The sequence below is a fragment of the Pleurodeles waltl genome, chromosome 9 (genome assembly GCF_031143425.1).
Source record: "Pleurodeles waltl isolate 20211129_DDA chromosome 9, aPleWal1.hap1.20221129, whole genome shotgun sequence".
NCBI classification, from domain to species: domain Eukaryota; kingdom Metazoa; phylum Chordata; class Amphibia; order Caudata; family Salamandridae; genus Pleurodeles; species Pleurodeles waltl.
Window position 1 is genome coordinate 476,015,558 of NC_090448.1, and position 13,384 is coordinate 476,028,941.

Consider the following 13,384-nt stretch of genomic DNA (forward strand, 5'->3'; position numbering starts at 1 on the left):
CGCCCAATGCCATATTTTCTGTGTCAGGAGACACAACTGTGTTGAGTGTGTTCCTCCCTGTTTGTTTAGGTAATACATTGTTGTCATGTTGTCTGTTTTGACAAGAATGTGTTTGTGGCTTATTATTGGTTGAAATGCTTTTAACGCTAGAAATACTGCCAATAGTTCTAAGTGATTTATGTGAAACTGTCTTTGCCGAGAGTCCCATTGTCCTTGAATGCTGTGTTGATTGAGGTGGGCTCCCCACCCTATCATGGAGGCATCTGTAGTTATTACGTATTGAGGCACTGGGTCTTGAAAAGGCCGCCCTTGGTTTAAATTTATATTGTTCCACCATTGAAGCGAGGTGTATGTTTGGCGGTCTATAAACACTAGATCTAGAAGTTGACCCTGTGCCTGTGACCATTGCGATGCTAGGCACTGTTGTAAGGGCTGCATGTGCAATCTTGCGTTTGGGACAATGGCTATGCATGAGGACATCATGCCTACGAGTTTCATTACTATTTTGACTTGTATTCTTTGGTTTGGATACATGACCTGTATTACATTGTGAAATGCTTGTACTCTTTGTGGACTTGGAGTGGCAATTGCTTTTGCTTTGTCGATTGTTGCCCCTAAGTATTGCTGTGTCTGACACGGTTGAAGGTGTGACTTTGTGTAGTTGATTGAGAAACCTAGTTTGTGTAGGGTTTCTATGACGTACTTTGTGTGTTGTAAACACCGTTCTAGTGTGTTGGTTTTGATTAACCAATCATCTAGGTACGGGAATACATGTATTTGCTGCCTTCTGATATGCGCAGCTACTACTGCCAGGCATTTTGTAAAAACTCTTGGCGCAGTTGTTATTCCGAATGGCAACACCTTGAATTGGTAATATACCCCTTGGAATACAAATCTTAGGTACTTTCTGTGTGAAGGGTGTATTGGTATATGGAAATATGCATCCTTTAGGTCTAGTGTTGTCATGTAGTCTTGTTGTTTGAGCAGTGGGATTACGTCCTGTAGTGTCACCATGTGAAAATGGTCTGATTTGATGTAGGTATTTAATGTTCTGAGATCTAATATAGGTCTCAGTGTTTTGTCCTTTTTGGGTATGAGAAAGTACAGAGAGAAAAATCCTGTTCTTTTCTGTTGAATTGGTACTAATTCTATTGCTCCTTTTTGTAGCAATGCCTGGATCTCTAGTCCTAGAAGATCCATGTGTTGTTTTGACATATTGTGTGTTTTCGGTGGAATGTTTGGAGGGAATCTGAGAAATTCTATGCAATAACCATGCTGGATAATAGCCAGTACCCAAGTGTCTGTTGTTATCTCTTCCCAATGTTTGTAAAAATTACTTAGTCTTACCCCAACAGGTGTTATGTGTTGGGGATTTGTGACTTGGAAGTCACTGCTTGTTTTGAGGAGTTTTGGGGCTTTGGAACTTCCCTCTATTCTTTTTCGAATTGTCCCCCTCTATATTGTCCCCGAAAACTTCCCCACTGATATTGACTTTGATAAGTGGGCCTTGTTTGTGAGGTTGTGGGTTCTGTAGCTTGTCCTCGAAACCCCCCTTTAAACTGTGTTTTGCAAAATGTGCCTCTGCTCTGTGGGGAGTAGAGTGCGCCCATGGCTTTGGCCGTATCAGTGTCTTTTTAAAGTTTTTCCATAGCAGTGTCCACCTCTGGCCCAAACAACTGCTGTCCATTAAAAGGCATATTCAGCAGGGCTTGTTGTATTTCCGTCTTGAATCCTGACGTACGCAACCATGCGTGTCTCCTTATTGTTACTGCAGTATTTACTGTCCTTGCAGCTGTATCTGCTGCATCCATTGCTGACCATATCTGATTATTTGAGATACTTTGTTCTTCCTCCGCCACTTGGTGTACCCTTTTCTGGAACTCTTTGGGTAAGTGTTCTATGAAATGCTGCATTTCGTCCCAATGAGCCCTATCAGATCTTGAAGTGCTTGTGAGTTGGCAATGTGCCATTGGTTTGCTGCTTGTGCTGCAACCCTTTTCCTTGCAGCGTCAAATTTGCGACTCTCCTTGTCTGGAGGTGGTGCGTCTCCCGAGGTGTGAGAGTTTGCTCTCTTGCGAGCTGCCCTTACTACCACAGAGTCTAGTGTTAATTGCTGCGTGATATACACAGGGTCTGTAGGCGGTGGCTTGTACTTTTTCTCCACCCTTGGAGTTATGGCCCTGCCCTTCACAGGCTCCTGAAACACCTGTTTGGAGTGTTTTAGCATTCCAGGTAGCATAGGTAAGCTCTGGTATTGGCTATGAGTGGAGGATAGTGTATTAAACAAAAAGTCATCCTCAATCGGTTCTGCATGCAAGGTGACATTATGAAAAGCCGCTGCCCTTGAGAACACCTGCGTATAGGATGTACTGTCCTCAGGTGGGGACGGTCTCGCTGGATAACAGTCTGGGCTGTTGTCCGATACTGGCGCATCATAAAGGTCCCATGCGTCGGGATAGTCCTGACTCACTGCAGTATGTGTTGGGGATTGCATCAGTGGTGGAGTGACTACCGGTGATGTGTGCATTGATGGTGGTGGAGATGGTGGCGGAGTTGTCTGTCTTGCCACCTTTGCCTGTGGCTGCTTGTCTTTTTCTTGAAAGGCAAGTCTTCTTTTCATTTTAATTGGGGGAAGAGTGCTTATCTTCCTTGTGTCCTTTTGAATGTGGAGCCTCCTTTGAGTATAGTCTGGCTCCATTGATTCTAGTTCTTGTCCGAACTTATGTCCTTGCATTTGGGAGGACAAACCCTGTTCCTCTGTGTAGGAACCTGATTTCGGTTCCGAGGCTGGATGTTTCGGAATGGAAACCTTTTCGGTAGCCTTTTTCGGCTCCGACGGCACTTTCTTTATTTTCGGCGTTGTGGTCTCTCGGTGCCGACCCATTTCGATGCCGTTGTCTCGGTGCCGAATTTGCTCGGAGCCGCTGTCTCGGGCTCGAGATTGCTGTGTGCCGGTATCTCGACCGGAGTCGGATGACTTCAACACAAGCGTGCCCTTTTTTTCGGTGCAGATGATCGGTCACCTATTTTACGGGTTAAGCCATGGCCTGTTGGCGGTGGCGTCCCCTGGGCTTTTGTGGTGTTCTCGTGAGTTTTATGTTTCGACGTCTTACTCACAGTTTTAGGTGTTTCTTCAGGATCGAGCTCGTCCGAGTCCGACTCCTGGATGGAGAAGGTTTCCTCTTCGTCCTCCAAATGCCTCTGTCCTGTCGGCGCCGACGCCATTTGCAGTCTTCTCGCTCTTCGGTCTCTTAATGTCTTCCTCGACCGAAACGCTCGACAGGCTTCACAAGTATCTTCTTTGTGTTCTGGAGACAAACACAAGTTACAGACCAGGTGCTGATCTGTGTACGGATACTTGTTGTGACATTTTGGGCAGAAGCGGAATGGGGTCTGTTCCATCAGCCTTGAAGAGACACGTGGCCGGGCCGACCAGGCCCCGACGGGGGATCGAAAAAACCCCGAAGGGCCACCGGAGCTCTTCAAAAGTCGGTGTCGATCTGTAGTAACTAACCAGATACCGAACGCTAACAATACCGTCAAATTTTCAGAGATTCTAACTAATTTTCCGAACCGAAACACGGAGCGAAAAGGAACACGTCCGAACCCGATGGCGGAAAAAAAACAATCTAAGATGGAGTCGACGCCCATGCACAATGGAGCCGAAAGGGGAGGAGTCCCTCGATCTCGTGACTCGAAAGACTTCTTCGAAGAAAACAACTTGTAACACTCCGAGCCCAACAGTAGATGGCGGGATGTGCAAAGCACGTGTATCTGCAGCTACACATGCCATCGAACATATATATTAGTGGATGGTGGGTAAAGAATTATTGTCTTACCTTATGCAAATACATTTCGTAGAAATGCTTATCCTACTGCTGCGTCCATCCTGTCTGCGGCATCTAGGAAGTAGTGCTGAGTGAAGGTGTGGCTGCTAGACCACATTGCTGCTCTGCATATTTGCTGTAAAGGAACCCCCTGCGAAGAGAGCTGCGGAGGCGGAGAGAGCTCTGGTGGAGTGGGCTTTGACGTTGGCTGTCAGTGGCTTTCCTGCTAGCTGGTGACAAAATTGTATGGCGGTGGTGATCCACCGAGCTTTAGTCTGTTTGGTAACAGGATACCCCTTTCTTAGTTGTCCATTGCCTACAAACAATTGATCAGCTTTGCGAAAGCTGCTATTCTTTTGTATGTAGAATCTCAGACATCTCTTGATATCTAAGGAATGTAGCACTCTTTCTGCTGGAGTTTGGGGGTTTAGGAAGAAAGTCTTCAATACCACTGGTTCATTCAGATGAAAGCTCGAGGGAACTTTAGTGATAAATTTAGGATTAGTTCTAAGGATGACAGTGTCAGACTTAAATTGAAGAAAAGGTTGATATATTGTGAATGCCTGAATGTCACTGACCTTCTTTGCTGAAGTAAGTGCTAGGAGAAGCGCTGTCTTCCAGGAAACATATTTCAAATCTGATCTGTGTATAGGGTCAAATGGATGCTTCATCATTTACGAAAGTACAATATTGAGGTGTCAGGGAGAAGGAGGGATTTTAACTGGAGGAAACAATCTGAATAGTCCCATTAGGAATTATTTTACTATTCTGGAGGAGCATAAAGATGGTGAACTAGCGGAACGGTGAAATCTAGAAATGGCTGCCAGGTGAACCTTGATGGATCATTGAGAGACCTGATTTTGCCAAGTGAAGAAGATACAGAAGTATCTGTTCTGGAGAAGATGTCCGAGGGTGGTCATCGGAATCCTTACACCATATACAGAATCTTTTCCATTTGAGTTTGTATGTTTCTTTGTAGTCTGGGCTCTAGCATTAGTGAGCACTTCACGACAATCTGTTGGAATGCTTAGGTCAGCAAATTCACTGAATTCCGGAGCCAAGCCGATAACCGAAGACAAGTCAGTTGAGATGACAGACCTGGCCCCAATTCATCGTTAGCAAGTTCGGTATTGGTTCCCACAGAACGTGAGGTTGTTCTGAGAGGAGCAGGAGCTCTGTAAACCAAAACTGGCGTGGCCATCTGGAAGCTATCAGTAACAGTAACAGCCGGCAAGGCAACTCTCAATCATCTTTTTCTTCGCTGGGGCAAGCCCAGTTTGGACATCTTTGCGACAAAGGAAAACAAGAAATGCCAGTACTAGAAAGGTGATGTAGGTTGACCGCGTTAGATGTGAATTTTGGTAGTTGACTGAGAGGCCTAATCTCTGGAAGAGGGTCAGACTTGTTGCTGTGTCTCTGGCTGCTTTGGATGCTGTGTTTGCTTTTATTAGCCAAAGTGTGGAAACACTTGAACTCCTTTTTGTCTGAGGTACCCTGCCACTGGGTCTAAGATCTTGGTGAACACTTGAGGAGCTGATCTCAGACCGAATGGTAACACTCTGAATTGGTAGTGGGTGACTGCTATCTTGAAGCGTAAGAATTTCCTGTGGCTGTGGTGAATAGGGATATGAAAATAGGCGTCTTCGAGATCTAAGGCTGTCATGTGACCCCTCCCCCGGTTGAGCAATTGTAATACATCCTTAAGAGTGATCATCCGAAATGATTGTTTTTTTTTCATGAATTTGTTTAGACATCGAAAATCAAAGATAGGGCGCCAGTCTCCTGCCTTCTTCCGGCTGAGGAAGAAGCGAGATCAGAAGTCGGTTCCCCTCTGAGACGATCTCTATTGCTCCCTTGTCTAGCATTGTGGAAATTTGTAAAATTAGCTCTTTTAAGTGAGCAGGTGGGGGTCCTCGCGCTGGTAATGCTGGAGGAGGTTGCTAAAATTCCAGGGTATGCCCTCTGGTGATAATATCGAGAATCTATCAGTCTGAGGTGATCTGGGACCAATGGGTGGAGAAGCTGGAAATTCTGCCCACTATCTGAGAGTTGGAATAGGAGTTGGAGTCAAGCACCTGGTGGAGGTCAGTGTTTTCTTTCTGTGTCCTTGCCATTGTAAGTAGACTTTCCTCTTGTGGTATGTATGTAGGCTGCAGATGGTGGCTGCCTATAGGATTGCTGCTGTTGCTCATTGGTGGCTGAACGAAAATGGCTCTGGTAAGGTTGATACTGTCCATACTGGTGCAGGCAACCTCTGTGGGAATAAAGTCCTCTGCCTCTTGCCCATCAAAAGGGCTGCCTTCCAAATTGTAGATTACTCAATGATCTGGCTGTGTCCGTGTCCATTTTTATTGATTGTAGTGCTTCATCAACATCCTTGCCAAACAGTAATTCCCCATCATATGGCATATCCAGAACCTTCATCTGAACCTCCGGGGGGAAGTGGCCTTTAGCCAGCCCTGTCGTCATAGTACTGACGTTCCGGCTAGCTGGTGAAAACCTGAGGACGACACATCTATTGCACAGTCTATGATCTCGGCAGAGACCTTTTCTCCCTCTGGCAATATCTTCCATGCTTGAGCTCTAGCATCATCAGGTAGGAGATGGATGTAATGGGAGATGTCCAACCACATCTGGTGGTCGTATCTGCCTAGAATCGCCAACAAGTTTGCTGCCCTGACTGTTGTAGCCGCCATTGAGGAGAAATGATTTCCTATTGTATGTAAGCACCGTCCTTCCTTATCCGGGGGGTGCGGAAAGCAGAGAGGATGGATTTCTGGACCTGCGGTGTGCCACCTAAGTTATTACAGAGTCAGGTTTGGGTTGACCAATCATACAAGCTGGCGAATTTTCTGGCTCTTAGTACTTTTGGGCTAGTCTAGGAAGTACTGCTGCCATGGAGTATGGGGTCTGCATTACTTTAAGGCCTTCTTCCCAGATTAAGTCAACAAACGTGATTGTACAAACTGACTTTATGGTGTCTTTTTTAAAGTCATAAAGAAAGCAATCCGACTGCTTTGTTACAATGGGAAGCTGGAATCTCTTGGCTGCTCTTTCCATTACACTATGCAACCCTCCAATATCTTGTGGCGGAGAATCTACTGGTGGTGGAGTAGAGGGGGATGGCGTTTGTGTCTGGTAGTCATCCCATTCACTGGGGAGTGAGGCAGTGTCCTGGATCTCCCCTTCTTCTTGATCTTCTTCCGAGGAAGGCGGATCATTTTTGGGAGGTGAAGATGGAGGTGGTAACGGTACTGTATGTACTTGAAATTCTGAGGATCTGTCTCTGGAAGAAGGACTTAATGGTAGCTTTGGATGCTGCTGCAAAGTTGTTGATCCTGGTGGTGGGAATCTACTGTAGTACTCTTGCATCATTTGCTGCAAATTGGCAATTAGTGACACTGGCATCTGCACTGTTTGCTCGCGCTGTTGTTCTTGCGAACGTGTGTGTTGTTGATCGTGATACGATTGTTGAATATATAACTCTTCACACTCTTCCTCATCCTCTTCCTGGCATTTAATTTGTAGGTCTGAAGGACTACGTGCCACCGGAAACAGACCATCATCAGAGTACTCATCTCCATATTCCTCTTCATTGTCATCAAGAAGATGTTCAAGAGGTACAGGTGACACCTTACTGGGTGAGGTTTGTGAAGGTAGCAATGTCTCTTGAGTGGATTTACTTTTTATTGTTATCACTCTTAAGGGCAAAAAGGAAGATTTTGCTGAATCCACTGTAGTCGACAGTATAGGTTTCCTCGGTGCGTGTGCAGACAAGAAATGGGCGGTCAATTATGTTGTTGTTGATGGTTTTGTCGACGGTGTTGTCGCTTTCGAAGTTGCCGTCGACAGAGCTGGTGTCATTGGAGTTGATGTCTACAGGGTTGTCACTGATGGAGCCATAGTTTCTGGTACGTATGTCGATGGAGCCGTCGACGGTATCCGAGTCAACGATGTAGTAGTCTTTGATTTCTTACCTGTCGACCATGGAACTGATGTTGAGGAGTGAAACCTCTTAGTCGATGGTTCCACAGAGGTTGATTTCTTCGACATTTTCTTACCCTGGGTCGATGGTACAGAAAGCCCATACTTTATGCTCACCGATGTTATTGTCATCGATGATAACGGCAACAACGTTTTCATGGGCGACAGCGGTGCTATAAACGTTGCCGTCGCTGTGGTAGCTAAGGGTATGAAATCTGTCATCGACGAGACTGATTTTTTTTTAATGTTGACAGTGGCAGAAAACTGGATCTTTTTTTATATTTACTGTAGTGGCAGCTGGAGTGGAAGGTTCTGAATGACCTTTCTCACTATGTTTTCTTGAGGTGGAAGGAACTTCCTACGTTTTTTCCTTCACAAGCAGCATTTTTCTTGGCTGCCTTACTTGTTTTTGGAGAGAAACTCTCCACAGATATTTTCCTCTTTCTGGATGCCACTGAGGTGTCGCTGTCATCATCATCAGAGGTTTTCCATAGATTTAAGCGTTTTAAACCAAAGCAAGAGCCTGGCCTCTCGGTCTCTCAAAGTTTTGTGAAGAAAGGTTTGACAAATTTTACAATCTTTCACCTTGTGTTCTGGGTGAAGACAGTAAATGGAGTCCTTGTGAGGGTCCTCACAGTGAAGCCTTAGCTGTCCACAGGTGTTGCAGGGTCGAAATAGACCTTTCTTGGCTGTAGACATGATGTAGCAGTCACAGCTGTAGAAGCAGAAAACCGTATTCAAAAGAATTCCTCTCAGGAAAAGGTAAACTGAGCAGAGCTCAGGGAGACTCCCTTCACATGACGTGCGGTACGAAATCTGAGAGACTGAAGCCTCTGTGGTGAGGGTTCTAAAGGGTGCTCTTGCCTGATTGGCTGGACTTTGGGTCATTTCTAATAACACTGATAAGCTGTTAAAGTGAATGTATTTTTCCATTAACTTCAATGTTAAATTTTTATTTACTGCTTTCTATGTACTGTGGGAATCCCACTTCGACAACGGGGAATGACTCAAGCATGTGAATCTATATAAGATACCCTAATACAGGAGAACATCTGCTAATAAGCAGGGTGCCTGGGACATGGACCGTGCATCTAGTCTAGCTGTGCCCAGTGATTCATGTAAGCTGGGCAGCTGAGGCTGCAAATGTAGTGAAAGCCAAGAGAATTAACAAGAAGCTACTTATGGGAGGAAATTGAGAACGTTGCTAAAGGCGATTAGCAGTAAATCATTTTGGTTCATTGTGGCCCCGGAGAAGAACATTTCTGTGTTGTTTGAAGAGGACTGCACCCACCAATAGGATTCAAATTATCCCATTCATTTTTAATGATATGGGAATCATCTTTTCAGGATTTAGCAATCCCAAGTGTCAAGGATATTTAAGAAGTCTAGAGAATTTACCTATGCATGTTAGAGAGCTCTTCTTGTGAGAAAGATAAGAAGTGTGATGTGGGTTGTCTTGCATGCAAAGTAAGCAGCATGCACAGGATTTGCTGGGAAATCCCACACAATGCAAGTGGGTGGAAGTGATGTTGGAGTGACTGTTTTGCCTACTGTTCATTCTGAAAGACAGGAACAGTGATAATAGATAATACATACACCAGACCTCTGAAGCTGTTAAATGAGGAGTTTTACAGAGATCCACAAATAAAACCTATTAGGTTTCAAAGTTCAGAATTGTCCTTTAATACCTGATAATATCACTTTTCCATTGTTCTCCTTCAGGGCAAAAGCTACTGACTCCCTCGCGATACACAAGACCTTGCTGCTCAGTCAGTGCCCACACTACATTATCCCTGGATGTGATCTGTGACAGCGGACATGGACAATCAACCTTCACTGCTCGGGCACAAGGACGATCCACACTTAAACCTTGTGGAGAGAAAAAGATCAGGAGAAATGAAGCTTTCACAACGTAACACCAAACGTTATTTAAAAGAATAATAAGCATCAAGATTAGGACACACCATTGTACTTGCTTGTAGACTACAATTGACAATATTTTGGTGGCTAATCAATGTTAGGAAAGCAAAATTAACAACAGAGACAGACAGAACCCTTGATAGCTAGCTTAGCACAATTATACAAAGACTAAACTTAACTGACACTATCAACTGATTTATTTAGTAATGGGTTTCGTAGAGCATGGTCTTTTGGTTACCTAAGAGTGCTGTGAGCAAAACAGAAGTTGGTGCAGAGGAACAAACGGGGTAGAGGGAGAGGAAGAGTTATGGTGGATCAAACCAGATAATCTACTTTGAAATCCAAGTCCAAATGCAAACCATTTCCATTACTCAGGTAAGAAGATTTAGTTAATGTTGATCCAGGATAGTTAAGGCCCTTCCTAAAGCACCTAAGGTAGGACTTACCCTGAGGCTCGGTTTTAGTGTAGGACTGGACTAGTCGAGGTTGGTTTAGCCTAGGATGATAGACTCTTAAGTTTTAGCTGACTGAAATTCCTTTTGACGTTTAGGTGAGCAGAAGCAGAATGCGGGGTTGATTAGGCGTGTAACGAGGTATACATCAACCCATGATTAAAAAAAAAGTTTTTTTTATTTTTTTAACTGACATAAATAATGGATAGCCTGCAAAGGGAACAATATTAATGTTAAACTCCCACAGACTACAAACCAAGTGAATGTGGGTTTCAAAAATCATGTTACTTCCCTACCTTTTACAGCTTATTTCTAAGTTTACAGGTTGTCTTAGAATTCTTAAAAATACAGTTCAAATAGAAAACTATCTAGAGCACAGTTATTAGATCACTCTGTATGGTTTAGAAACTGGAATGGCTCGTTGTCTACTGGCCACTTTCATAAAAAAAAAAAATAAGGATTAACTATTACTTTGGAGCACTCCAATTTAATTGAAAATACAGTTTTTTTTTATTTTTATCTCACTTCTCTCGAATAAAGGGAGAAATTATTCGGACAAAATCTTCACTCTCAAAAGATGAAAGACTGAATGAAGTTTAAAATCTACCACCCAAAATGGGATTGTTTAGAAAACACCAACACACCCTAGGGAAACACTGCAGCAAGCCTGTGCTAAGCAGAAGATAGGATCCACTATTAAACATTAATAACTAGCCACTCAGATGAACCAGCACCAGCATAGGGAGGCATTACTTTTTTTTTTATCTAGCATTAGAATATGGACTGCCCATTCTTGCATGCAAGAATTGAATGGGATGACATTTGGTTTACAACTGCATTAAACCATCACAAATTTCCTTAAGTCCCTGAAATCAGAACAGACAACTGGCAGAGCATTGCCATGAGAAATAGATCTAGTAAGCACAATATGAATGTGGTTAAAGAATCACAAATATTAAAATGCATGTGCTCGTGTTGTTTTGACTACACTGCTTAAATCCGAAACCCTATTTTTGCTATATTCGTATTGCTAACTTCACAGCTAAAAACAACTCACAAATATTGAACGATATATGTAAACATATTGTACATACCAGTCTGGAGGTATAAATCTCCATTTGTTCTAATGATCCAGGCGGTATCATCACTCAATGCAACAAAAGCTGTTTGGGGAAGGGCCTCGTACCAATGTCGCTTTCCCTTTATTGTTACTTTTCCACATGCAAATGCTTTGTTTGATTTCTGCTCAATCTTCCACAGAAGAGCACCTTTAGAGGTATAAAAAATACGAAGAAAAAAAAGAAAATCACAAAAACTATCTTTGAAATAGAATTTTAGATGCCACCCATGTAATCAGCTACACCCAGAACACATAATTATTTTGTTTTCAGTACCTGCTTGGGTGTAACTCTAATGGACAACTAAATTGTCCATGACAGATCAGTGTTAAAACAAAAACAAAGCTTACATTATACTATAAATTATTGCATTCCTCAACACACAGCATATTAATGTCACCCACTGATTAGACCCCCTTCTCCAAAAATTAAATACTCAGATTATCTCAGAAAATTCAATAAAAAAATACAATGCCTCGAAATAACTGCAAAATTTAATTTAAGAGTAAAGAGTGCCCTTTGAAGGACATGTATAATTAAATAAAGAAGATCTTACCTTTGGTAAAACTCTTTCTGGTGTATACTCTAACTAGGGATTCCTCACCTTAGAATAGCCCCCAAGCTCCACAATGCATCCCAAGATTTGTTATCATGGCACTACTGGTGCACTCCGCTAAGCGGCATTGTATGGCTCTGAACCTGCTCTATAGTACCCAGAAGTGTTGGAGTGGAGCTGCATATAAACATCACCAATACACACTAAAGCTGTTTTTTAATCTTTAACCTTTCCGAGCTCTCCGATACAGAGCATGAACAACAGTTGGCAACAGTGTGCTGAATACTAACTTGGACTTTTTAGATGTTAAAGAGACCACCCACAAACTGGAAGATGGGAGAGCAGTGAGGAGTCTGCTGTTAAACAGAGTATCTATCGGAAAGAGTGTTACCATAGGTAAGTATCTTGTTCTGCTGAATAATGCCTTTAATCGTAGATTCCTCAACAAAGAATACATAATAAAGCACTAACTCCTAAAGGTACAGGGTCTGTGGAGTGGACGTCTTGCAGAACCAATCAGATGAAGAGTCATTCCTGTCAGATCTGGCTGCCAAGGCAGTAGCGCATTGTGAACATGCCTTTGTCACAGCCTAGTAGATGTCAATGACAGGCACTCCTCCCACAAATGCAGTGTTAGTAGCCATACCTCTTGAGAAATGGGTTCTTAAGGGCTGTTTTCTGACAAATGTTAGGCTGATCTTACTGCAGAGGACTATCCACATTGACAAATTCCCCTTCTGCACAGCCTTTCCTTTCTTCGCTTCAGAGAACCACACAAAAAGCTTACTGTCCAATCAATGATCTTTCATACGATCTACGTAAAGGTTACAGCCGTCTGGTGATCCAGCTGATGGAGGTTCTCTCCTCCTCTTTCAGGGGGTGGGGGAAGGGCAATGAAAGTTGGCAGACTGATGGACTTCCCAAAGTGGAAGGGGTTCAGGAGATCTGATGAAAAGACTGCCCGAGTCCTCTGTACCAATTTGTTTGGGAAAACATGGTGTAGGAAGGTTGCACTAACAGTACCTGCAGTTGACTTATGCAAAGAGCTGATGAAGACAGTCTTCAAGGTCAGTAGATGCAGCAAGCAGCTATGGATCAGCTCAAAGGGTGTACAGATGAAGAATGTCAAGACCAAGTTAAGGAACCCCAATGGTATCACAAACAGCGTGGGAGGTAACGTGTCAAACCTTTATTAAAACTCATCACAACAGGTGATCTGAATAAAGATTCATGGCTCGGCAAATGTAGAACAGCCAAAAAAGGGAGCTAAACAACCTTTTATAGAGCCCACTGCAAGGCCTTACTGGGCTATAGGCATAACACACAAAAAGATGTGTCTGACAGCTTTGCCTGCAAGGGGTCAAAAATGCAAAAACCATACCAGGCATACATGGATTTTGTCAAGGAGGATCTGGTGGCAAGGATGACATCCATCACTTGAGGTGGCAAGTCGAACAAGGTCAATTATCGCTACACAATCTCTATGCATTTATGTGTAGCTTGCATAGATAAGAGTGGAGGACCCTG

General features: G+C 43.5%; 1 protein-coding gene across 1 annotated transcript in view; it reads right to left on the minus strand.

The window, feature by feature from the left end:
• Positions 1-13,384, minus strand: part of TECPR2 (tectonin beta-propeller repeat containing 2) — a 657,145-nt gene that overhangs the window by 271,327 nt on the left and 372,434 nt on the right. Inside the window, exons 12-13 of the mRNA XM_069207305.1 lie at positions 11,278-11,451; positions 9,500-9,680 (exon numbers count right to left, since the gene is read on the minus strand). Coding sequence (XP_069063406.1) covers positions 9,500-9,680; positions 11,278-11,451 — 355 coding nt within the window. The remainder of the gene's footprint in view (positions 1-9,499; positions 9,681-11,277; positions 11,452-13,384) is intronic.